The sequence below is a fragment of the Dendropsophus ebraccatus genome, chromosome 2 (assembly GCF_027789765.1).
Source record: "Dendropsophus ebraccatus isolate aDenEbr1 chromosome 2, aDenEbr1.pat, whole genome shotgun sequence".
NCBI classification, from domain to species: domain Eukaryota; kingdom Metazoa; phylum Chordata; class Amphibia; order Anura; family Hylidae; genus Dendropsophus; species Dendropsophus ebraccatus.
Genome location: NC_091455.1, coordinates 86,810,306 through 86,835,907, shown reverse-complemented (window position 1 = coordinate 86,835,907; position 25,602 = coordinate 86,810,306). Strand labels below are relative to the sequence as shown.

The 25,602-nt window shown below is 43.4% G+C and overlaps 1 protein-coding gene across 6 annotated transcripts in view; it reads right to left on the bottom strand.

Annotated features, from left to right (window-relative positions):
* Positions 1–14,707: 14,707 nt before the first annotated feature.
* The window catches only part of RIPOR2 (RHO family interacting cell polarization regulator 2), a 161,048-nt gene continuing 150,153 nt past the window's right edge, over positions 14,708–25,602 (bottom strand). For 4 of the 6 annotated variants that reach the window (XM_069957916.1, XM_069957914.1, XM_069957917.1 and 1 more), the window contains 3 exons: positions 22,533–22,580; positions 21,264–21,354; positions 14,708–20,051 (listed from right to left, as the gene is read on the bottom strand). In XM_069957916.1, coding sequence (XP_069814017.1) covers positions 19,753–20,051; positions 21,264–21,354; positions 22,533–22,580 — 438 coding nt within the window. In that variant the 3' untranslated portion in view covers positions 14,708–19,752. The remainder of the gene's footprint in view (positions 20,052–21,263; positions 21,355–22,532; positions 22,581–25,602) is intronic. The other 2 variants (XM_069957920.1, XM_069957915.1) reach the window with 1 other exon arrangement.

The following is a 25,602-nucleotide window of genomic DNA, read 5'->3' as shown; positions in this document are numbered from 1 at the left end:
TTTAGTTGTGTATCTTGATGATATTTTAATTTTTTCTCCCAATTGGTCCTCACACATCCTGCATGTCCGTACAGTCATGGAGCTTCTGAGAGCCAATAACCTTTGTGCAAAGCTGTCAAAATGCCAGTTTGGTATACAGGAAGTCTCATTTCTAGGGTACAAAATAACTTCAAACTCGTTTGGTATGGACCCCCTTAAGGTCATAGCCATCGAAAACTGGGAGCGTCCCAATAACCTGAAGGCTCTGCAGAGGTTTTTGGGGTTCGCCAATTATTATAGAAAATTCATTAAGGGGTTTTCGCTTATAGCCAAACCCCTCACGGATTTAACCAGGAAGGGATCAGATCTGGTAAACTGGACCCCAGACGCTATCAGGGCATTCAACAAACTAAGACAATGGTTCTCAGAGGCTCCAGTACTGGCACAACCGGACTTTGAGCGTCCTTTTATTGTGGAGGTGGACGCATCTGAGGTGGGGGTAGGAGCGGTCCTGTCTCAAGGGTCAGCTACTCTTACCAACCTCCGGCCCATTGCTTTCTTCTCTAGGAAGTTCTCTAAGGCAGAGTGTAACTATGATATTGGGAACAGAGAGTTACTAGCTATAAAAATGGCGTTCGACGAATGGAGACACTTCCTAGAGGGGGCAAAACATAAGGTGGTTGTGCTTACTGATCACAAAAATCTTGTATACTTAGATAAAGCTAAACGTCTCACACCAAGGCAGGCCAGATGGGCCCTGTTTTTTACTCGCTTCAACTTCGAGATCACCTATCGGCCTGGCTCCAAAAATGTCAAAGCTGATGCTTTGTCTCGCAGCTTTGACCTCGAGAGCACTCATAGGGACCAGCCCGATACTATTCTGAACCCTGGTGTAGTAGTGGCCGTCTTACAACCTGACCTGGTGACTTTGATTGCAGAGTCTCAGTCCCTTGCACCCCAGAATACTCCAGAAACTCTATTGTTTGTACCCCCCAACCTTCGTCTCCGGGTCTTGGAGGAGATTCATGGTTCGGTGTTGGCTGGTCACCCGGGGGTGGCAGGAACTAAGTATTTGCTCGCGCGTCATTACTGGTGGCCTTCCTGGGCCCGAGACGTAAAGTCTTTTGTTGACGCTTGTGAGACCTGTGCTCGGTCTAAGGTTCCCCGTAGGCCACCTGAGGGTCTCTTACGTCCTCTGCCGGTGCCTACGAGACCTTGGACACACATTTCAATGGACTTTATCACTGACCTGCCGCTGTCTAAGGGAAAAACTGTAATTTGGGTTGTTGTGGATAGATTTTCTAAGATGTGCCATCTCATCCCTCTGTGTAAACTGCCTAATGCTCGCACCTTAGCTACATTGTTTGTTAATCACATTTTGCGCCTTCATGGTATCCCTGAAAATATTGTGTCTGACCGGGGCGTTCAGTTTGTAGCGAAATTTTGGAGAGAGTTCTGTGGACGGTTGGGAATCTCCTTGTCCTTCTCGTCAGCCTTCCACCCGCAGACGAATGGGCAGACCGAGAGAATCAACCAGTCTCTAGAGCAATTTCTAAGATGTTTCGTGGCTGATGCCCAAGACAAATGGAGGGACTTTATCTTTTTGGCAGAGTTTGCCTTAAACAATCAAGAACAACGTTCAATTAAAATGTCGCCATTCTATTGCAATTACGGTTTTAACCCTAGGTACTCTTCTACTCACTCCGCAGATTCAGTTAACCCTTCGGCTGAAGCCTTGTTCACGAAACTGTGCACAGTTTGGGCCCAAGCTCATCAGAGCTTGGTTAAAGCCCAAGAGTTATATCAAAAACATGCTAATAAAAAACGCATACCTGGCCATCAATACGTAGTGGGGGAAAAGGTCTGGCTCTCTACCAGGAATTTAAGGTTAAGAGTACAGTCTGCTAAACTAGCACCCAAATATATCGGTCCGTATACCATTGTGGAAGTTATTAATCCTGTGACTTTTAGATTAAAACTGCCTGCATCACTTCGTATTCACAATGTGTTTCATAAGGCTCTCCTAAAAAAGTATGTTCCTCCGGTGTCTCCGTCATCTCCCCCTGCTCCACTCATCATCCAGGGTGAGTTGGAGTATGAGGTGGAGAAGATTCTGAATTCTCGTTGGGTACAAGGTTCACTGCAATATCTAGTCCACTGGAAGGGCTTTGGGCCAGAGGAACGAACGTGGGTTTCTGTCAAAGACATGCATGCTCCTCGCTTGGTTCGGCGATACCACGTACTAAATCCTTCCAAGCCTGGTCCATTGGATAAGGGTCCTGAGGCCCCTCGTAAGAGGGGGGGTACTGTCAGGATTGTGCTGAAACCTGGTGTGAACTGAACCTGCTTTTGCTTCTGTGTGCCACACCCGCTTGCTTCTCTGCTACCTGGCAATGCGGGAGTTAATCTGATTTCCTAGGAGACTTGATCTTTCCAGCTGAGTAGGTCTTTAGACTGACAGGAATCTCTGCCTATCTGGAACCTGGATATCTGAGCGCCGGTCCAATGGGGGATTCGAACTGGGCTCTGGTTCAGTATAAATAGGAAGCTAAGACAGAGTTCCAGTGCTGGTTATTAGCTTAATACCCTGATCCCAGCTTCCCTTGTCTACTCCTGCGATCCCCACTCCTAATCCCTCTGTTTTGCTCGACTTGATCCCTGACCTCCTGCCTGACTTTTTGACTACCCGTTTGCTTGCTGATTTTGTACTGCTTTGCCTGTTTGGATTTTGGACCCGGCTTGTTTGACCATTCTTTTGTGTTGTTTGTCCGTCTTGTTCCGTGTGCACGTATTTAGCGCAGGAAACGTCAACGTGGTTGTCCACGGCCGCCTAGGGCCGACTGAGGCAAGTAGGCAGGTGACAGTGGGTGGGTTCAGATCTAGGGCCCACTGTCTCTTGTCTTGTCTACGCCTGCCAGTCCTGACACCACCATATTAAGTGGCCCTATAAGTCAGTGTATTGACAAGGGATAAACCAAGGCTAGGTAACATGTCATACACTCCACTCTGCTATGTCACACAATCACTCTGCTATGTCACAAACTCCACTCTGCTATGCAACTCACTCAACTCTGCTATATGATATAGCACAAGCATAAGCATTGCATGATGGGAGATGTAGTTTTCTGGCCTGCGCCATGTTGGATATAGATCGGCTTTTTAAAAAGCTTGTAACTATGGAACGGAAGCAGCTAGAAAGACGGGATATGGCTCATAATTCTCAGGGGGACTTGGTGAGTAACACCAGCTAGGTTTGGGAGCATATTATTTTTTTAGGTCTTGGGGGAATACCCCTTTAAAGCCTGACTCCCAGAAACCACTTAAGGCACTGTGTCTTAAAAGTGTGTAGCTGCCTTTTGTATAGTTCCATTGGATGCTGCAGTGATCCTTACAACAGTAAAAATATAAATCGCTTGCTGAAACACATACTGGTTAATGTATTGTACCAGTTAATATTTGAGCAATACAAAAAGTGGCTATAAAAAAAGCACAACATGTCCAGGAAATTTTAGGTAAGGAAACTTTCCATCATGTATGGACAGACTTGCTTCTAAAGTAGCATGAAACTGTTCATGCACAGCCCTACCATGGAGGGTGGGGAGAATACCGAACAATAGGGAAGGTTTTCAAAATGTTAGTCATCCACAAGTTCAATTTTGGATAATATGTTTAACCTAAACAAACAGCTAGTATAAGGTTACATCACAAGGCCTTTATTCAAAAGCTTTCCTTTCTGGAGTGAATGGTGAGAAGTCTGGTTATTCTGCATAGAAAGGTCGGCCTGCTTGTGTGTAGGGAGAGCCTAAAGGACAGCTCTCCTTGAGCTCAGTGCTTCCTGAAAGAAGTGCTCTAAACATTCCAGTCCTCATGGCCACCAACAGGTCATGTTTTCAGGATATCCCATATATAATACTTTTTTCAGGATTATATCACCTGTGAAAAACTAAGGAAATCCTCAAAACATGACCTGTTAGTGGCCATGAGGACTGGAATTGAGAAGCACCGCTTTACAGTATAAGGTATAGCATCAGAGCGTCTGGTTAAGCTATACAAATGTTAGTTTGTGCACTTATACCGACAACAGAGTTCAAGCATTCCTGTCATTGAAAGAGAACCAAATATACCCCTACATGTTTTTGTTAGAATAACCCTCCAGAGTTTTGAGGTGATTTTAGTTCTCTGACTGCTCTTACTGAGCACCTGGACGTCCCTTCCACAACAATTTCTTCTCTCCATTTCATGTGGTGAAATTAGAGCTGGACTGTTTGCCAGTAGTACGCGCAGCTTCCTTACCCTTACTTCTCTGGCCAGTCACAGCACATATTCGGCTATGTCATTATTGCTGGTAAAAGTGGACATACAGGCACTGTGCAGGAAGAACAGTACTATAGATGGCATGGGGAGGGAAAGGTGTTAACTAGATGTGCTGGTTTTGAGAGGTGCAATGGGTTACACTAAGGGCCCTATTACACCAACAGATTATCTGACAGATTTTTTTGAGCCAAAGCCAGGAATGGATTTGAAAAGAGGAGAAATCTCAGTCTTTCCTTTATTACCTGTTCTCTGTTTATAGTCCATTCCTGGCTTTGGCTCAAAAAAATCTGTCAGATAATCTGTTGGTGTAATAGGACCCTAAGATATGAGCTGCAGAGTAGCTCATATTAGTATATCATTAGTATATTCTCGATGCAGGCTGTCAGGCAGCCGCCCTCTGGGTACGGTATATAAGACTAGATTTGCATTTTCAGGGAAATACATAGTGCTTGAAAAGAGTGCGCCTTTAACAGTGACTTCTCTTTAAGAGAAACTTTTACCCTTGATACCCTCCCTTTAAGAGCACCTTTGGTACAGTCCCTCTAAGAGCGTCTTGGGTACCGTCCCTTTAAGGGCGACTTGGGTACCGTCCCTCTAAGAGCTACGGGTACCATCCCTTTAAGAGCGACTTGGGTACTGTCCCTTTAAGAGCGACTTGCTACATGGCTGCCTCAGCTCGGCTACGTAGTGCGGTTGTTGGCTCCGCTACATGGCTGGCTCAGCTCTGCTACTTTACTGACTGAACTCTGCTACTTATATTGGTAAATATCATTGCTCGGCTACCATGACAATCTTACTCATGTCAGTGAGACAAAATCATTAAAGGGGTACTCCGGCCCAGGGATATTTTTAAGCTATGGTGCCTGGTCCCGGATTGCGCCACCCGGTTCACCGTCCCGCTGCCGCTTCCTGGTGTGAACTGCATCACGAGACGTGACGTTTCAAGGCAGCTCAGCCATTCAGCAGCCGAGGTGGGACTCCGCTATGGCCGCTGAATGGCTGAGCTGCCTTGATACGTCACCGGGACCCGGCACTGGAACCGGGGAGTTAAGTGACCTCTGCCGTCCATAACCACCCCCTCCCCGGCCATAGCTTAAAAATACCCTGGGGCCGGAGTACCCCTTTAAGGACCTTCCATCTTCTACATCTTCTATTGGCCAATAGTGGACATGTGATACATTGACTGACAAGACCTTAGAATTTCTATTGGCTGCTATATTTCAGCTATTTGCATATTCACTGTGATTGGCTGTTAGTGTTTACAGTGTGACCATTATTTTATATGGGAAATTAGGGGTCTTTAAGCGTACATTTCTTAAAAATGAAACCAAAAATAGATAGCACACCTGTCACCGCCGAGAGCTTCGAAACGCAGTTTGAACGGAGTCTGTGCACAAAGTGGTTCGGGCTGTAATAATTGCAGAAGAATGGCTGGAAGAAGAATACGGATTACAATATAGTGCTTTTTCAAGCACTATAAACAATACACCTGCTCTGTATGTCCCTGCGCCATGCGCGTGGACAGCCGACGGCATTCCGCAGATATTATCCGAGAGAATTCCTCAGTATGAACCCACCCTTAGTCTGACTCAGTCTGCTCTCTGCTGCCACCTCTGTCCGAGACAGGACATGTCCAGAGCAGGAAAGGTTTTCTATAGGAATTTGCTACTGCTCTGGATGGTTCCTGTCTGGGACAGAGATGTCAGCAGAGAGCACTATGTCAGACTGAAAAGGAAACAACATTTCCTGCAGGACATAAAGCAGCTAATAAGTATGGGAAGACTGTAGATTTTTAAATAGAAGTAAATTACAAATCTATATAACTTTCTGACGCCAGTTGATTTGAAGAAAAAGATTTTCTCAGGAGAACCCCTTAACGACATGGGGCATACATTTACGCCCCCCACAGACTGGGCCTTAACACAAAGGGGCGTAAATGTACCCCCATTAACCCCTTAAATGCAGCGATCGCCGCAGTGTTTAAGTGTAAGTGACAGGAGCATCTCCTGTCACTTACTGATCAGGGTCCCAATCGGATGGCCTGACTGCCGGAGGTATACTCCTTACCTCTGTGCAGTCTGATCTTCTGATAGAGTCTGCCACGGGCAGATCACAAGATAACACTGATCCCTGCCATGCTATGGCATAGCAGTGATCAGTATATGAAATCGAATGTATTAATGTAAAAGTCCCCTAAAGGGGCTTTAAAAGTGTAAAAAAAAATAAAAAAAAAATGAAAGTTTTAAAAAATGCCCCAAAGCCCCTCCCTAATAAAAGTGAAAATCACCCCCTTCCCATTTTATACATAAAAACCATATTAATAATAAAGTTAATTAACATATATTACAATGTAGCATACGTAATCTTCCGATCTATTAAAATAAAACAATATTGTTCTCGCACGGTTAACGGCGTGAACAAAAAGCATTTTAAAATTACATTTTATGTATAAAAAAATTTGATCAATACGTCTGATCTAGAAAAAAATGTTACTCATAAAAACTAGAGATCATGGCACAAAAAATTATGCCTCATACGACCCAGTAGGTGAAAATATAAAAGCAAAAGCTTTAACCAAACGTAACCTTAGCGGGCGTACAGCCCACCGTTTCCCCGTTCACACACAGCGATCGGGGGAGATGACCTGCTATAATGTATAGCAGGCCATCTCTGCTCGTCAGCACGGGGGTGATTTAAACCCCCCTTGCAGACGATCGCTGCTATTGGCTGATCGATTCAGATCAGCCGATATCAGCTGAAAAAGCAATGCCGATTGGTGCTGTCCGAGACAGCACCAACCGCCATTAGTGTCCTGTATAGGGGTGGCCACGTTACCACCCCCACGATCGCTGTGATTGGCTGGCCAGTACCGGCCGGCCGATCACGGTGATTAAAGTGTTAAAATAAAGTTTTCCTGGTTCTGTACCCCTCAACTAGGTAGCTGAGGGGTGCAAAACAGGTGTGTATAGTGTAGGTGCCCTGAGCAATGATCCGGCGGTCCCACGGCGTCCTCTTCTCCCCATCGTCGTAACTTCGTCTCCCGTCGGCTTCCCGTCGTCTATCTTCGGCTCTTCGGGCTCCCCTGTCGTCTATTTTCGGCAATCTTCGGAAGCTTCACTTATACACTGATCAGTTACTTTGGAGTAAAAAGAGTGTTTTTTTTTTCATTTTCTTTTTATGCACCCTACTGCCGCTGAGTGCTGATCAGCATTGTAAAAAAAACGTAAAAACACCACATTACACTACACTACATTACACATTTACATACCCCATATACTAATCCCCTTATAAAGATGGCCCACAGGGTGTTTTCGGTGAAGGAGGCATACACTCTCCTCTTCTTTATGCATTTCCGCTGCAGTTGTTGCAGCGGAAATGAAAACATTTTGGGGGCTCCTACTGTACATGGGCGTCAGGTTACACTTAGGCAGATTTAGACAGGAAGGGACACCGAAATCCAACCCCCAGAATGCCCCCCCATCCTTGAAGTTAGTGGGAAGATCTTCCCACTGCTGGGTAAAGGTTACCACCTGTACGGGGATAACTTTTATACCAGCACCCCCCCTCCCCCCCCTTTTGCTGCCCGAGCTACTATAGCTTGGGGCATGATCCGAAAATATCAGAAGCAGTAATAGAGCCCTAATATTTAGCAGCCATGGAGCGGACCCAGCTCTTCTGGATATGAAGGACCCCGTATCGTACCAGGGCAACATTTTTCAGGAGACGTCCCCCATACTGGAAAACAGGAGACCCCAGAAGAAGTGTAGAGTGTGGTGTAACAGGGGGATCAGGAAGGATGCCATTTTCCAGTGTGACACCTGTCCTGATCCCCCCCGGCCTCTGCATACTGGATCGCTTCAAGGCGTACCACACATCATTGGGGTTCTAAATTTTCTAAATTCTGTCCCTTATTCCTATTTCAGGGGTCACGTTGATCCAGGGATTATTCTAATTTCCATTATGGAGTCGGGAAGGAATTTTTTCCCAGTGATGAGGCTACTGTCGTCTGCCTTACGAGGGTTTTTTTGCCTTCCTCTGGATCAACACAGGTTGAATTTGATGGACTTCTGTCCTTTTCAACCTTATAAACTAATAATTGGCATAATACCCCCAAATAAATTAAAAACTGTCTCTTTTCCCCAACTAAATAGGCATGGTCCCCATTCCCATTAGAGCCTTGCCATGATGCAATTACAAAGCCTCTGTGCGGCCAGGACAGTAGAAACTCCCCACAAGTGACCCCATTCTGGAAACTACACCCCATAAGGAATCTAACAAGGGGTGCAGTGACGATATGGCCCCCTGGTGATGGGCACATTTTGTGCTGTGAAAAGGAAACAAAAATATTATTTTTTTATTTTCACACCACGTGTGTGCCCGTCACCAGTGGGGTTTATATGCTCACTGCCCCCCTTGTTAGATTCCGTGAGGGGTGTAGTTTCCAGAATGGGGTCACTTGTGGGGTGTTTCTACTGTCCTGGCAGCAAAGGAGCTTTGTAATTGCGACATGGCCTCCATCCTTCATTCCAGCCTCTAAATGGCTCTCTGTCCCTTTGGTGGCTTGCCCTGTACCCATATGGCACATTATGTCCACATGTGGGGTATTTTCGTACTTAGGGGAAATTACGCTACTCGTTTTGCGTTTATTTCCTTATTTAACCCCTTGTGGAAATGGAAAAAAAATCAAGGCTAGACCAATATTTACACTAAATCATTGATCTTGTCTTGATTTTTTTCATTTTCACAAGGGGTTAAAAGATAAAGAAAAAAAGAAAAAAAATGTGTAGAGATATTTACCCTACATGTGGACATAAACTGCCATGTGGGCGCAGGGCAAGCCTCCAAAGGAGCGCCATTTGGCTTTTGAAGGCTGGATTTGGCCTGAATGGATAATGAACGCCATGTCGCATTTAAAAGCCCTCGTGCTGCCAAGACAGTGAAAACTCCCCACAAGTGACCCTATTCTGGAAACTACACCCCTTAAGGAATCTAACAAGGGGTGCAATGAGGATATGGACCCCTTGATGACGGGCACATTTGTGCCGTGAAAGTGAAAAAAATAAAATTTTTCACTTTCACGTCACATTATTTCACATTTGTGCCATCACCAGTGGGTCCATATGCTCACTGCACCCCTTGTTAGATTCCTTGAGGGGTGTAGTTTCCAGAATGGGGTCACTTGTGGGAGGTTTCTACTGTTTTGGCAGCACGAGGGCTTTGTAAATGCGACATGGCCCTTGAAATCCATTCCAGTGAAATTCAGCGTCCAAAAGCCAATTGGCGCTCCTTCCCTTTGGAGGCTCATCCTGCCCCGCTTGGCACTTTATGTCCACATGTGGGGTATTTCTGTACTCGGGAGAAACTGCGCTACACGTTTGGTGTTTTTTTTTCTTTTTTCCCCTTGTAAAAATGTAAAATTTAAGGCGAGAACAACGTTTTAGTGTAAAAAAATAATTTTTTTCCTTTTTCACGCCACATTTTTCTGAAAATCTGTGTTAACACCTGTGGGTTCCAAATGCTCACCCCACCCCTTGTTACATTCCTTGAGGGGTGTAGTTTTCTAAATGGTGTCCCTTTAGTGGTGTTTTTTATGTTTTGGCACCCCAGAGCCTCTGCCAACCTCTGCATTGAAATTCACTAGGCGTTCCTTTATATCTGAAGATTGTGGTTGCGTCAAATAGCGCAATAGGGCCACATATGGGGTATTTCTATAAACTGTAGAAACAGGGCAATCAATATTAGGGTGCATTTCTCTGTTAATAGGTTTATAGTTATGAAAGATATTGGATTACAATAAAATCTCTTTAAATTTTCAATTTTCTTACACACTTAGCTTTTATTTCTGTGGCTTACTTAAAGGGTTAAAAAACTTTCTGAATGTGCCCTTGCAGAGTTTGGGGGGTGCAGTTTCTGAAATGGGGTGCTTTGTGGGGCTAACATATAATCCCCTCAAATACACTTTTACGGTGCCTTCACACATACCGTATAGCTGCGTATTTATCGCACGAAACTTGCACAAAAGTAGCTGCGTTTTTTTGTGGTGTTTAACGCTCCTGTGAAAATCAGAACTTGCATGTAAAAATCGCACCAAACATGCACCAAAATCGCATTGACCTTATAGCAATCAGTATCACTGAGGATTTATGTGCGAGAAACTTGTAGCGATAAATACACAGCGATACGGTACGTGTGAAGGCACCCTAAACCTGAACAGATCTGATTTTGAAATTTTACAGAAAATTTGGAAAATTGCTGCTAATGTTTTAAGCTTTCTATTGTCTAAAAAAATGAAAGATAGTTTAATAAATGCTGCCAACATATAGTAGACATATTTCTTATACTTTTTAATATATAATTTATGTGGCATAACCATTTTCTGTATAAGCAGAACAGTTTCAAAGTTGGAAAAATGCAATTTTTCACGTTATTTTGTTTTTCCCCCCATAAATATTCATTATAAGTATCGACTCCAGTTTACCAGAAATGTAAAGTACCATATGTCATGAGAAAACAGTCTCAAAATCAGCCGGATAGGTAAAAGCATTCCCAAGTTATTAATGAATAAAGTGACACAGGTCATATTCATAAAATTTGCCTTGATCCTTAAGGCCATTTCAGGCCCGGTCCTTAAGGGGTTAAGCCTTATACAGATTTAAGGGCAGAGGATTGCGACTGAATATTTTTTTAAATTACTATCGGCCACACATCTTGCTGTGCAAATGGGACGTGCAGCCGATACCAATGCACTTAAATGGCTTTTCAAGTGATCCAGCTATCGTTTGTAAACCTTGTAAAGGCGCTGCAGACTTTGCTCTCTCCCATCTTTGATTTTAGGTAAAAAAATGCATCTATTTGGTCAAATTCTTGGTGATGGACACTAAACATAGGTCAGTTTGTAGCTAAACATTTGCCATGTAGGTAAATATTGAACAAGATAATCCAAAAGTTCTTTGCTCATTGCAGGCTTCAGCAGCTCGATAAGTGAAGTGTGATATTTACCACTGCTTCTATGTGGAGATGTGAATTTCCGGCACAAATACTACCAGGTGTGGAATATATCGGGTATAATTCAGCTAGAAGCTGACACTGAAGCTCTAAGCTGCTGTGTAATATGCTATCTGGTGTCAATGATGTATTGGTAGTTTTATGTCAAACTGAGGAAAAATCCTAAACAAATGGGAAAACCATATCTTCTGAGAGCCCTGATAGGTAATTCACCAAATCTTCTAAACAGGATTAGAAAACATAAGTAATCAAATGTGAATGGATTTATTTAATTATTTATGGTATGACTAAAATATAGCAATTTAGGGATTTGTCACAGAAGCAGAACAGATTGCCTATTAGTGTAAAGAAAGATTGTTACAATGGTAAAAATTTGGGAAAATTCTAAAATGAATCTGTGTCCTCTCAATAAAATGATCAAGTGGTCCATCAGATGGGATTCGAATGCTAAAGCTGCAAGTTAGACTCTTGTGTTTCTGCAAAAGTAATGATACCAAATCTCTACTTCTGTTTAGGATTAAGAAAACAGCAATTTTCAGGATTTTCTTTTAATAGACAAAGATCAGGTCTGTGCTTTGGGCCATGAATTAACTGAAAAGACATGTTAATGAGCTGATGTATACAGTCTATTGATAAACATTAACAGAACCTCTTTGAACTATTCTTTTTTTTAACAGCAAGGAAATAAGACATTAACACCAATCTGAGTAAAGAATGATGAAACAAAGGTCACAACAGACACCAGCTCTAGTGCAAGAGGTAAGAATACATAACTATACATAAAAGGTGTGATACACATATTTTAATTTTTACACAGTTGGATGTAGAAGACCTAGGAGGGAAAAAAGTTCATGAACTGCATTACTGTATCATGATGGAAGTGAGTGATGTCATGAGAACAATCTTTTTCTTCACACATGTTTTTAAAGGCAGACTGCATTGGGAGATTCCTAATTATATACACTTGTGGTAAAGGGACTAATATGTATTTGTTTAATGTATGCATTTTGTGTTACATGCCCCTGTGTATACTTGATGTTTTGGATTTGTATAATGTGTTGTGTGTGTATAAACAGAATCAGACATTTGTCCTAATAACTAAAGGGGATGTCCAGGATGAAACAATAAACTGTTAGGTGCTTGTGCTACTGTGAAATCTGTAGATAGGCTATAAATTGTTTTATCCTGGAAAACCCTTTTTAAAGGACAAGTGCCATGAAAAACTTTTTCCCAGTAATTGAAGCACATTACAAAGTTATATAACTGTAATATGCTTCAATCACCTATCTGCCTCCCTTCCCTGTCTTTTCCCCCCTCCACCCCCCACCAGGAAGTGTCCTAACTCACACAGACCTAATTACTGCCGTCACCGTCACCAAGCTCTTCTCTCAGCTCCTTTTCCTGTTACACTAGCCTCCCCCCTCCCCTGCCTTGTCAGGTGACTCAGCTTGCTCAGCTCCTATTGGCTGAACAACTGCAAGCCATCACTTGGACTGGGGACGGGGGGGGGGGGGGGCTGGTGTAACAGGACCTAGAGCAGCCCTCCTGCTGATGACTCATCCTCACAAGAAGGAGCTGCCTGGTGACGGCAGTAATTAGGTCTGTGTGAGTTAGGACACTTCCTGGTGGGGGGTGGAGGGGGGAAAAGACAGGGAAGGGAGGCAGATAGGTGATTGAAGCATATTACAGTTATATAACTTTGTAATGTGCTTCAATTACTGGGAAAAAGTTTTTCATGGCACTTGTCCTTTAATCCCTTAATGTGTTAAACTGTTTAGAGCCAGGAGAGAACATCAGTGCCAACACAGTACAATATAACATACACACTTCCAACCCTGATTGTTACCCCTGTCTGCTGTTGCTGTATCTACCATGTCGCTGTACCTAATAGTCATCCCTGTCCCCTGTTGTTGTACCCCTATTGCCAAACTGAATCTTAGCCCTGGGAGCAGGAAAAGCTAGCTACACCTCTGCAAATGGCTCAGAATGGTGGAAGATAATGATAGAAGCCATACTTACCGATTTTCGGCTGATCTTGTTCCACTGCTTCCTGGGTCCAGCTAGTTTCTGTATTTCCTGTTCTCTTTAAACATAAGTATGTGGCCACTACAGCCAGTCACTTTAGTTGGGTCAGTGTTACTGTACTGGTCATGTCTGTCTCAAGTGGGACTATAGAAGTATTGGGGACTTTCAAAGTTTGAAACAGTTTTGGAAAATAAATTAGGCCAGTGACCCCGATATACTGTTGTCTAGTTTAGAAAATGTTAAAGGGGAACTCCAGGTAGAGGGGGAAAAATGAAACTTCCGCAGAAGCAAATAGCATTACTTACCTATCTATCCCAGTTTTGAAACTACCAAAAATCCATTTGCTTTGGGGGGTTTTGTTCTGTTTTGTGTTTCTGTATTTCCTGGTTGAGCAGTACTCAGTACTAAAGGTTTCAGAATGCAATGCTTTCCCTCAGCTGTTCATCACAGTCCCCCACCCTGCCCAAATCTGTTGCAGAACATCTAGGCTGTGTTCACACATTGCAGTTTCATTGTATTACTGAATTATTTGCAGTACTTTATCATTTCATTGTAGTCCCAGTCCCACACAGCACGCTATTACTACATGTAACGCTGATATTGGAATAAAGCAAAGAACTTTTTAAATTTAGTTATTTTTTTTTCTTTTCATCTCCATGCACATATTATGATCAAGCATCTTTTACCTTTGAGGTTGAGCCCCACAATAAGGACTTATCCCATATTATGTTACATGGGATATACTGTTTATGCCTTGTTTTTGTGCAGGTGGAATTGGCAGTGCCGGCTTTGATCCTCTGTGCTGTTAAGCATCATTTGTGTTAGTGCAATGAAACTCCAACATGTGTGAACACAGCCCTAATTTCACTGCAGAGTTTTCCACAATCAGTAAAGTTCCATCACCTGCTTCTGTCTCTCCTTGCCTGCTCAGGTGTAGTGAGGGGCCGGTCAGAGATGGTGAATCAGTTAGGGGATTGGGGGATCCAGCCAAGCCTCCTGTGAGATCATACCCTGTCCCCTGTCTGCATCATCAGCCTGCACTCAGCAAACACACACAATGTGAGACAGAGGCATGGAATATTTGTCTCCTAAGGTGGGAGAGCAGAAGGAGCAGGAGACAATGTGAATTGGCACAGATGCCATTTTTCTTCACTTCCTGGATTTCTATCAGCTACCAGTGTGGCAGAACCGCACAGATATAGTAATACATTATATAGACACATCTATATAACTTTTAATAGAAAACAAGTTTTCCTTATGTGGAGTTCCCCTTTAAGTAAATAGAAGACAGCTCCAGCCTATTAGCTATAGAGGGGAGTGGCTGCAAATAGCAAAAGACATAACCCTTTTTAACAGGTTAAAGATGACAATGGAAACTATATGCTAGTATTTCAAAAATAGTCTTTATTGTAACTTATACACAAAGGAAAATAGACTTAGTACAAATACTGCAGATCTAAAAAGGCACAATAGCACAGGTCAGTCCGAACGAGGAATCACCTCATGCAATAGAACAAGACACTGCTAGGAATTTAACATTAATCCTTTTCAAGAACCAGCACTTCATGGACCTTGCTTCATTGAAAGCAAAAGCAACTTTAATATACTTTACTTTAATAATGTTAAATAAAACCATGAAGAATAAAGACATACAGGGTAATAATAAGTATATAATCTAGCAATAAATATACACTGTTTCTACCAATTTTAGAAAATAGGTTCTGCCAGGTGTCTTGGCAAACGTTAATGCTGGAACGGTACAGTTTTTACATAGCATTACAGTACGTACTATGCCGCACAACACTGCAGGTTGTGTAGAAGACAAGCAACAATGCCTCATCAATTACTTCTGGCCATATCAAAGCACCAGAAGCTTTTGTTCATAAGTCAAGGTGCGTGGAAACCTCTTAGCTGTTTACCTTTACCTTATGACAAAGGATTGACATCAAGGGCACTGTTCTAGTAGAAGTACCAGACTCCCTGTCACTTTCATCTGCTTGTAAAAGGTGAGCGGCTTAACATTTATTTACATTAAAATGATAGCGTACAGTTACCTGAATATCCCTGAATAAATAGAAATGTGCTCTTAAGAATACAAAACAATATAAATGGTTTATTTTCATCCTAACTTATATAGCTTTATTTAGGTCCAGGGAACAGAGGTGATGAACATATTGCAACTGTAGGACATTGTTCTCTACTATATACTATTATGTCTGAGGAGTAAGGCAGAATGAACTTCATTCTTCTTGATAAAAGAATGGTGGACATTCTGTAAAAGTAGCAAAGGATTTTAAAAGGATACAATACCTTTTGTTTTATACATTTTGGCATGTACTTTTTGCAGTGGAATACAATAATGGTCAATGGGTAGCCCAATTGAACATCCCAATTGGCCATCTGCTTTCATTGCTATTTTAAGCTTAAGGATATGTTTAATAGAACATAAAAAGTAAAAAGACAAACAAACTGTAAAACAGCTGTGTGAACACAGCCATAAGCAGATATGGGCCCTTTCACTGTATATCTTATGCTGTACATGGGTGGGTGATCCTGACATTTGGGAGACCAGTATCACCCATTATCTGAAACTGAATGAAATGGCCTGTGGAATTAATTTAATGATTTTTTGTGCTGAACATATATTATTTTTGTCAGGACCGAGAAATATTGTAAATCTGACAATTTGTTTCATAGGATTCAGTTCTCTGTTGGCATTATTGATGCTGTTGTTGAATGGGCAGAGAATTTTACTGTACAGAATGTGTACTGGAGCTTGTACAAACCTGAACTAGACTATATCGACAGAGGGTTGGGGAAGATCATCTTCAAAAAAGTGGCAAGCAAACAACAGTAGTACACGCATTACTTGTAAGTCGGGTCACCCACACTGTAAGGCTATGTTCACACTACGTATATGTCCGGCCGCGTATTTTCGCGGCCGTACATATACGTGTTAAACTTCGGCCGGGAATTTACGCAAGTTGCGGCTGGCTACGTACGGACCGCGAACTTACACCCGTAGTCTACTTGCGCTTCCCGAGCGCCCTATGTAGCGATCTGACAGCGGTCTTTTACTTGGAAATCTTCGCCTAGCCCCGTGGGGTACAGAACCTTTTGGATCGGCAAAGAAAAGTGGAAAAATGAAGAAATCGCCACTACGTACGGGACCGCATGTTACGCTACGGGCGTAAGTTACGGCATTTTTGTCCTCAAACAATGGTCTGATTAATTTTTTACGGCGCCGCGTACGATCCGGGCGTAAGTTCGTATCGTATACTTTCTATTGTACGCAAACTACGTAAATCTCCGGCCGCTTATTCACGGAACGCGCTACGTCCGGAGACTTACGTAGTGTGAACATAGCCTAAGGCTGCGCTGGAACAGTTTATATATTGTTAACTACTACAATTGCACTAGAGGAATATAGCAAATACCATATACAAGACAAGGACCTGCTCCAGTGTCTGCTTTGCTTACAGATCGTAGAAACCATTTCCACTACTATGGTCTGGAAACTTGATAAATAATGATATTGCTGATACTACTGCTGCTAATGATGCCTGCTTTTTGGGCTCTTCATACATCTGCAATGAGAGGCAATCCCAATGTTCTCTTCCCTACAGTGCTCAGGTGCCTTAGCATTCAGCTTTCAATTACAACTCTAAAGCCTAGTGACACTTTCCACAATTCTTCAGGTGACTCACAAAGTCACTAGTATTGAACATACAATGTAGATTAAAGGCCTTTTCCTAGACATTTTGTGGTATATTGACCCAAGAAGAGGGATTTCCATTCCCCATTTTTTTCAACTGTTAATACATCTAATGAGTATAAAAGAATCAAGTGGCTATTTTGTGGCCACGGGTGCCCCGATCGCAACATTGTTGTTTTTTTTTTTTTAATGAATATCAATATGAGGGGATTTGTATCAGGCTCAGGTAGGTGTGAATATGAAGGCACACGATCCAGGTTTACATCAGGGAACCTGAGGCTACAAAATGGTATAAAACATTTTTTTTTTAACTGGCTGAAGGTCTGGGGATGAAACCACTTGTTAGGCTGTAGCTGATGTATTTTACAAGTCTATCACTAGGACAGAACTCTTAAAATCAGAGGACTAGTGTAGAGGCTGACATTTGTTTTGAGCCAAAGCCAGGAATGGACTATAATCAGAGAACAGGTAATAAAGGAAAGATTGTGATTTCGCCTCTTTTCAAATCCATTCCTGGCTTTGGCTTAAAAAATCTGTCAGATAATCTGTTGGTGTAATAGGACCCTTAATGGAGAGTGGGTATATTTGCATCCAATAAAAAGCCCACCAAAGGGCTAAACAAAAGAGGTTTAATAACAACAGTTCCTGTCTTGTGGAGTCACCTGGTCTCTCTCTTAGTCAGCCATTAGCTATGAAAAGAATGATATCATGTGATATACATTCTAGCACCCTTCATCAATAAGTCCCTGCCAATGACTGGATCATGCAATGCTACTGAGTATAATACTGGTGGTTGATTTATGAAAGAGAGTGTGTCAGCAGTTCTGGACCTTCCCAGCTGCTGACAGCACTATACAGAGGACAGGAAAAGCAGTGAGAATGATATATCTGCAACTATCAGCTCCGAAATGGAGCCAGAGCTGGGAGGAAAGACCAGAACAGTGATCAGTGCAGAAAGCTCTGGGCACCAACATATGCCCACCTGAAATAAGCAATAGAAAAAGTAGCTGCACTCACCATTAGCTGCAAAACACAATTCTTTATTTATGGATACATGTAGACCGAAGTATGGGCACACACCGGCAGGGGGGTGCCAGCTCCTGGGCACATTACTACATGTTTTGTTTTCAGTTATGCCACCTGTATGACCATAACCCAATATGTGATTTCACTGCCTTCCCTGTATCCTATATAGTGTCATAAACAGTTTTTAGGACTTCACTGACTGGCACCCAGTAGTAGATATATGTATGGATACTGATAAAAACTCCAGTGTTACTAATCAGTTCAATAAAGAACAAAGAAATACAAATAAATAGATTTACAAATATATATATGTATATATATAGAGAAAGAGGAATAATTCACTATAAAATGTGTTATATAAAATAACTGTTTGTAGTTTGATAAAAGGGGGCGATTCTTCTAGCAGGAAAATATATTTACAAATGTGTGCCTTTAAAAACTGGCGCTAAATTACAAACAAAAAGCAGCATTATCACTAGAGGCAGGTTACAAACAACTGTATTAATGTTTTATGCAGTTAGAAGGAAAATGCATGGCAGTATACCATTTCCAGGATTGCTTGTATTAAGCAAAAATTAGACAAGAGAGGCAAGTATAAAACACATGACATATTCAGGGCAAATGTTCTGGAGCTATCATCTTTCCTCAGTTACACCACATTATGACAACACTGAGCTGAGCTGCATGGGTTAAATTACTCTAATAGGGTAGAATCCGGTATTCTGGCTTGACCTACATCCTATTGTTTATGTACGTTTTTTTGGGTGGCTGGATGTATGCCCAGATCTGTTGTTTCATATTTTAGATTAAATGATCAAATATCATAGTGATCTTTACAATTCTGTCTGCCTCATTGTTAGGCCAGCACGGAAAGCAAACTAATGACATGACCTAGGATATTGGCATCAGGTGTAGGAAGAAAAAAAATTATACAGAACTAGAGAACATGCATAAAACTAGATTCAAGGAAATGTGCGGTTATAGCCAATAAAAGAATCCTAGAGCATTTAAAAAACCTACATGGAAAATGTATGTAACAGGGTTTTCTGGGATTCTGTGATTGATGGCCTATCCTCAGGACAGGTCATTAATATCTGATCAGCGGCATGCCCATGCCCGGCCCTCTGCTGACAAGATATTCATAGTGAACTGAGCTGGAAGCACTCAGCTCCGTTATTTGGGTAGTGTCCATGCCGGCTTAATGAACTTTATGGGAGTAGAGATGCAGTAACTGCAACAGCTGCTACACAATGAACAGAGCCATGTGCTTCTGGTGTCATTCACAGCGTACATCTGATGCAGCGGCTGATCAGCAGGTGCAGGGTTCAGCACCCATTGATCTGATATGGATGGCTAATCCATTTTTTTTTTTATCCTAGACAACCCCTTTAACCACAAGCAGGGATATTTGTGGTAAATCAAGAGCGAAATAAAACAGTATGGACTAAATAAAAAGATAAATTACTTTGAAAGTTATAAAAGTAGATACGTGGTCACTGATGATGGGTTAAAGTACTGTGGTTATTGGAATAAATCTGAACAAGTTAAATGTTAAAATTTATACCAAATTCACATTGGCTCATATACGTTAATGCATACATTATCAATATTTTTTCCTACTGAATACAGCACCAGCTTCTAAAGGCAGATATATTCAGTTGTAATGTTCAGTCTTTACCTACAGGATACTAAAAAGCAGTGGCAGCAGCTGGGACTCTGTGTTCTTCTATAGTCACTACTTCTGGAGTGGTTCTCCCTATGCACTCATAGTCCTCCTTTCTATCTTCTGTCACTGGAGCCACTGAATCAAGGCATTCATATGTTTGCCTTTCATTTTCTTTTGAGGCGGTCTCCTCAAGACATTCATGTAGCTGGATTCCATCTTCTCGTTCTGAAGTGGTTTTCCCAAGGCTTTCATATGCTAGCATTCCATTTTCTTCCGAAGTTGCTTTGTAAAGAATTTTATATGCCTGTCTTCCATCTTCACCTTGAAATTACAAAATATTAGAAAAATCTGCTTTTAGGTTACCTTGCTGCGGTTAACGACTCTAAATAACACTCTAAATAAAAAACAACCTAAAATTTACAGTAAATGAGGCAATGATCTAAAAAAAAAAGTGTACCTATAAAAAAAAAACAACTTTTGATATGTCACAGAGACATATCAAAAGTTTTTGTCAGCGTGTTTAGACTGACCAATAAGAAGAATGAGCCAGGAGAACTGGCCTAACATGTTTACTCTCAGCTCTGTGTCACGTAACCTTGATGGACTCCCAATGCAAATCTATGGGGCCATCCAAGTCTCAAAGACGCAGAGCGGGAAGAGGAGCATATAGAAGCTCGGTTGTCTCTAAGCTTGTTTTACTAATTATTCAGAGTCTGAACACTCACTTTTGACATGCCCCTAGGACATGTCCTAAAACCTATTTAGGGTGCCTTTACGTACCACATTCACAGTGGATTTCACGCTGCAAGTTCCTCGCAGTGAAATCTGCTGCAATACTGATTTCTATTAACGTCTATAACACTCCATTTCTGCAGCGGATTTAAATTCCGCTACGAGAATATAGTTCTATAACTTGTAAAAATTAACTACTTACTTCCAGGCACCATGCTAACCTGTCTGCTTTGCACTGGCGATGTTTCTCTGGGTCCTGGCACACCGAAATCATTGCCCTGTCCCACCACAGCCAGGGACCCAGAGAATGTGGGAGCGTGCTGGTGGAATGTGGACAGGTAAGCATGAAGTCAGGAGGCAAAAACTTACATTTTTAAAAGACTATGGCACAATACATTTAAAATGGAAGGCCATTGACTAAGAGAATTCAGTATCGTAGCAAATATCACAGAGAAATTTGCAGCATGAAATCCACTATGATATGGTATGTGTAAACACATCCTTAGGCCTTTAATTATATAATATTTAAAGGTTTCAATAATGTCCCCCCTTTTCCCTTCTGTCCTTCAGACTATATAGTTTTAGATCCATAAGTCTTTACTGACATGTTTTATGCTTAAGACCGTCCACCATTTTGTACTTGATTCTTGAACTGTCCCACAAAATCCTAGTATGTACTGTATATAAATGCTTTATTGATGGCCACAAAATGATTGATATTTTTGTGTTGAATGCAAACTGTTCTTACAGAGTGGCATTTTCAGCTTTAGTGCATGTAAAATGTCTGTACAAATGACTTACCTAGGGACAGCAATGTTTCTGATGCAACTTTCCTCAACTCTTCATTATCTGACTGACAGACGCTGACAAGAATATTAATGCTCTCTGTAGCCTGAAATACACAAAAAAACTTGGTTACACGACTGATATAGGTTGGCATAGGAGTTTAAAGCCTCATTCACATGTAGCGGACCCACGATTATGCACAGCAGTTTGTGCCTCCGTAGTGGTCTGCAATTCATTAACCACTACATTCTAGACAGTGGCCCATTTCACAATTGCTGATCCGCACTATAGAATGTCCAATTGTTTTTGTGGCCTATTCATAGATCTACAAAAATTGTGGATATGTGAATAAGCACGCTGAAATCAATGTGTTTGAAATTAGTTATGGACAAATTTTGCGGACGTGTGAATGAGGCCTAACATAGGCTGTGTGAATATGCGTCTTCAGTATTTTCCCTGTAGCCTGATGCATATATCTATAAGGGGGGGGGAGGGGGGTTAGAAAATGTACACAGGTGTTTATAATGTTCATTTTTAGTTTCTACTGTTTACATAAGTAAAACTAGAAAGGTTCTTTGTGAATTCTGTTTTGTAGTAATTTATATACAGTTATGTGTTTCAGAATTTACATTTGGCTCGGATTAGTGGCGCTTTTCTCCTGCCAAGATCAGCATGTAAAATGTAAACAACAGGGTTTAGGAATACAAGGACAGGGCACTAGGAGAAAACCGCCATGGAATTAAACTTCAAAAAGACTTGCAGACACATGCCCGTGCCACCTGGTGAGTGGCAGACAAAAGACAGATCGGTACAGCTAATGAACATCTAACAGACTCATGCACTTGGATATGGCAGGAGGATTTAGCTATTTTTTAGAGTTTAAAACTAATTAAACAATAGGACTTTTAAATATGATTTTAGGTATTGCCAGCCACGTAGCCGGCAAACTACCAAACTGTCAGAAATGACAGCCAAGAAACCAATTACACAATGTCATGGTGATGCTACATACAAATAGACAAATAAAAGGAATGGATACCTTCCTCATACAAGTTATAGCAAATCTATTTCATTTATAGAGTGGTGAATCTAGAGAATTCATTTTACTGCTGTGTATTTCATTTTTCAGGGATCGTTGCATGTTTTAGACTTCAATTATTCTGGTGTCTGATTCCATTTGTCTTTTTTTAACTGACAGCTGCACTGGCCCATGTTAATGCAGTGGACAATGCAAAGCATCAAAATTTGTTGTCAATTACTAAAACAGGCATTGGTAATAGATACCTGCATAGAAATTCTACCAGTGCCAGTATGGGGGTTCTCTGGGCCAACCTGAAAAAAAAAAATATTAGGGGCCGTCCTCAATTCATACAGAACATGTGCCTGTCTACTTTTATCAATACAGTAAACATTGCTATTATCACAGGACACCCTGGATACATCATACGGATTCCACTTCCCATTTTTAATGGGAATCAGTGCCATAGTTAACACTGTATGACGTTATAAACAGGTAAAGAAAATAAACATGCTGCAGAAGCAGATAGCATTGCTGTTGGCCCCAGTTCTAAAAACCTTCAAAAATCATGGTTGTACCTCCTGAATGAGCAGTTGCTCAGTACTACCAGTCTCAGGATGCATGTTGTAAACATACCTGACTCTCCCTAAATGTCCCAATAAAGAGTTATATCTTTGTATAGGATAGAGATGTGAAGTAGGCTCAGGGGCTGGTCAGAGATGGTAACATCACTAAGGGGGTGAGGCTTGAGCTCAGAGACAAGAATCAGCCAAGCCTTCTGTCTACAAAGGAAAGGGGGGAGGAGTCGGGGATCTGTAGACAATACACATTTTGTAGTTCTTTTATTTTATATTTCCTGTCGGGTGAAGCACACAAAACCAAGCTACCTGATTTTAAAGAGTTACTATGTAGACTAAAAATATATTTTCAATACACTGCATTGATAAAGTAATATTACTATGTGTTTATAACTACATTAAATCAATGTATTAACCTCTTAAAGACCCATGACGTACCGGTACGTCATGGATCACTGTCACTTAAGGACCCATGACGTACCGGTACGCGGGCCCTTTAAACGGGCGCCGCACAAAATCGCGCGGTGCTTCGGTGGAGATGGCTGCTGATTCTTGCAGCAGCCATCTTCCTGTGTCATGTAGGGGGCAGTTTCCCTGCCCCCCGTGATGACAATCGCTGTGATTGGCCGATGACTTTTCATCAGCCAATCACAGCGATTTGCTGTGTTTCTGGGACCGGACCCAGGCACAGAGCTGTGATTGGTGCTGTCCGAGACAGCACCAATCACAGCTATGTCTGGGCATCATCTGCCTGTGGGTGCCGGCCCCTGATCGCCCGTGAATGGCCGGTAACCACCAGCCGGCCAATCACGGGCGATCCCCACTACTACTCCTATCATCACCTTCTCTGCTTTCTAAGAATCTGCAGCAGAGAAGGTGATGATGGGGGTGGTGAGTCCGGTGCCCGATGCTGTCCTGGAGTGTGCCGGGCGCCGGGTGCCTACTCCCCTCGTGCTGCCTCCTCCTCCGGTAACAGGAAGATGATCATCTATCTCCCTGTTACCGGGGGAGGAGGCAGCTCGGGGGGAGGAGGCACCCGGAACTCTCCAGGACCGCACCGGGTGCTTCCCCCTCCTTCCCCCATGCTGCATCGCCTCCCCCAAACCCCCCCTTGGGATACCTCCTGCTCCAGCGGCTTCCTCCTCCGTCATCCTCCTGCCAGCTCCCCCCCTCCGTCCTGGCAGCCCCCCCTCTGTCTTGCCAGCCCCCCCACCATCCTGGCAGCCCCTCCTCCATCCTGCCAGCCCCCCCTCCGTCCTGTCAGCCCCCCCTCTGTCCTTCCAGCCCCCCCTCCGTCCTGTCAGCCCCCCACTCCGTCCTGTCAGCACCCTCTCCGTCATGCCAGCCCCCCTCCGTCCTGTCAGCCCCCCACTCCATCCTGTCAGCACCCCCTCCGTCATGCCAGCCCCCCTCCGTCCTGTCAGCCCCCCCTCTGTCATGCCAGCCCCCCTCTGTCCTGTCAGCCCCCCCTCCGTCCTGTCAGCCCCCCCTCCGTCTTGTCAGCACCCCCTCCGTCCTGTCAGCACCCCCTCTGTCATGCCAACCCCCCCCTCCGTCCTGTCAGCACCCCCTCTGTCCTGTCAGCCCCCCCTCTGTCCTGCCAGCCCCCCCTCTGTCCTGCCAGCCCCCCTCCATCCTGTCATCCCCCCTCCGTCCTGTCAGCCCCCCTCCGTCCTGTCAGCACCCCCCCTGTCCTGCCAGCCCCCTCCCCTCCGTCCTGCCAGCCCCCCTCTGTCCTGCCACTCTCTCCTATCTCCTCTTACCCTCTCCGCTGCCACCCTCCCCTCTTAAAAAACACACAAGAATAAAATGTAAAAACTGTACATAAAACAGTAACACACGTGTAAAAGCATAACACTTACACACCCCTCTAAGGGTGCCTTCACACACACTGGATCTGCAGGGGATTTCACGCTGCGGATTCGCAGAGAAATCCGCTGCGGATCCAGCACCAGTGCATCCCTATGAGAATACATACACGCAGCGGGAATGACATCCCACTGTGTGTATGTAAGTTAACCCCCTGCCGGCTAGAGCATACATCACCTCCTCCCCGCTCTGGTTTGCTTAGGGGGTTCTCAGCAGGATGTCCCGCTCAGCCAATCAGTAGGTTCGGCAGGGCAGCACACTAATTGGCTGCACGGGATGAGCAGACGCCGGGAACCCCGAAGTAAGCCGGAGCAGGGAGGAGGTAAAGTATGCTCCGGCCGGCAGGGGGTTAACTTACATATACGCAGCGGGATGTCAATCATAGGGATGCACTGACGCTGGATCCGCAGTGTGCGGATCCGGTGTGTGTGAAGGCATCCTAAAGAAAAAAAAAAATAAATGGCCCACAGGTTGTTCTCGGCTGAAGAGGCATTTGCCTGGACTGCCTCCGATACTGAGACAACCAGTGAGCGAGAAGAGGAAGATCCCTCGTTCCCTCTTCCTTCCTCCTCCTCATCATCATCATTTAGTGATGATAAGCCCCCAAGGCGCTGCCCCAGGACTAGGCCCCAGGAAGCCCAACAAGCCACCTTAAGTGAGCCCACTCCGTACGGACCCCAGATTCTTGAGTTTGGTGGGGTCACTTGTAGGGGGTTTCCTCTGTTTTGGCAGCACGGGGGCTCTGACAGCCCTTCGTCCTCCATTCTGGCCAAATCCAGCTTCCAAAATCCAAATTGCGCTCCCTTCCTTTGGCGGCTTTCCGTGCGCCGGCCCTGCACATTGTGTCCACATGTGGGATATTCCTGTAATCGGGGGAAATTTCTCTACA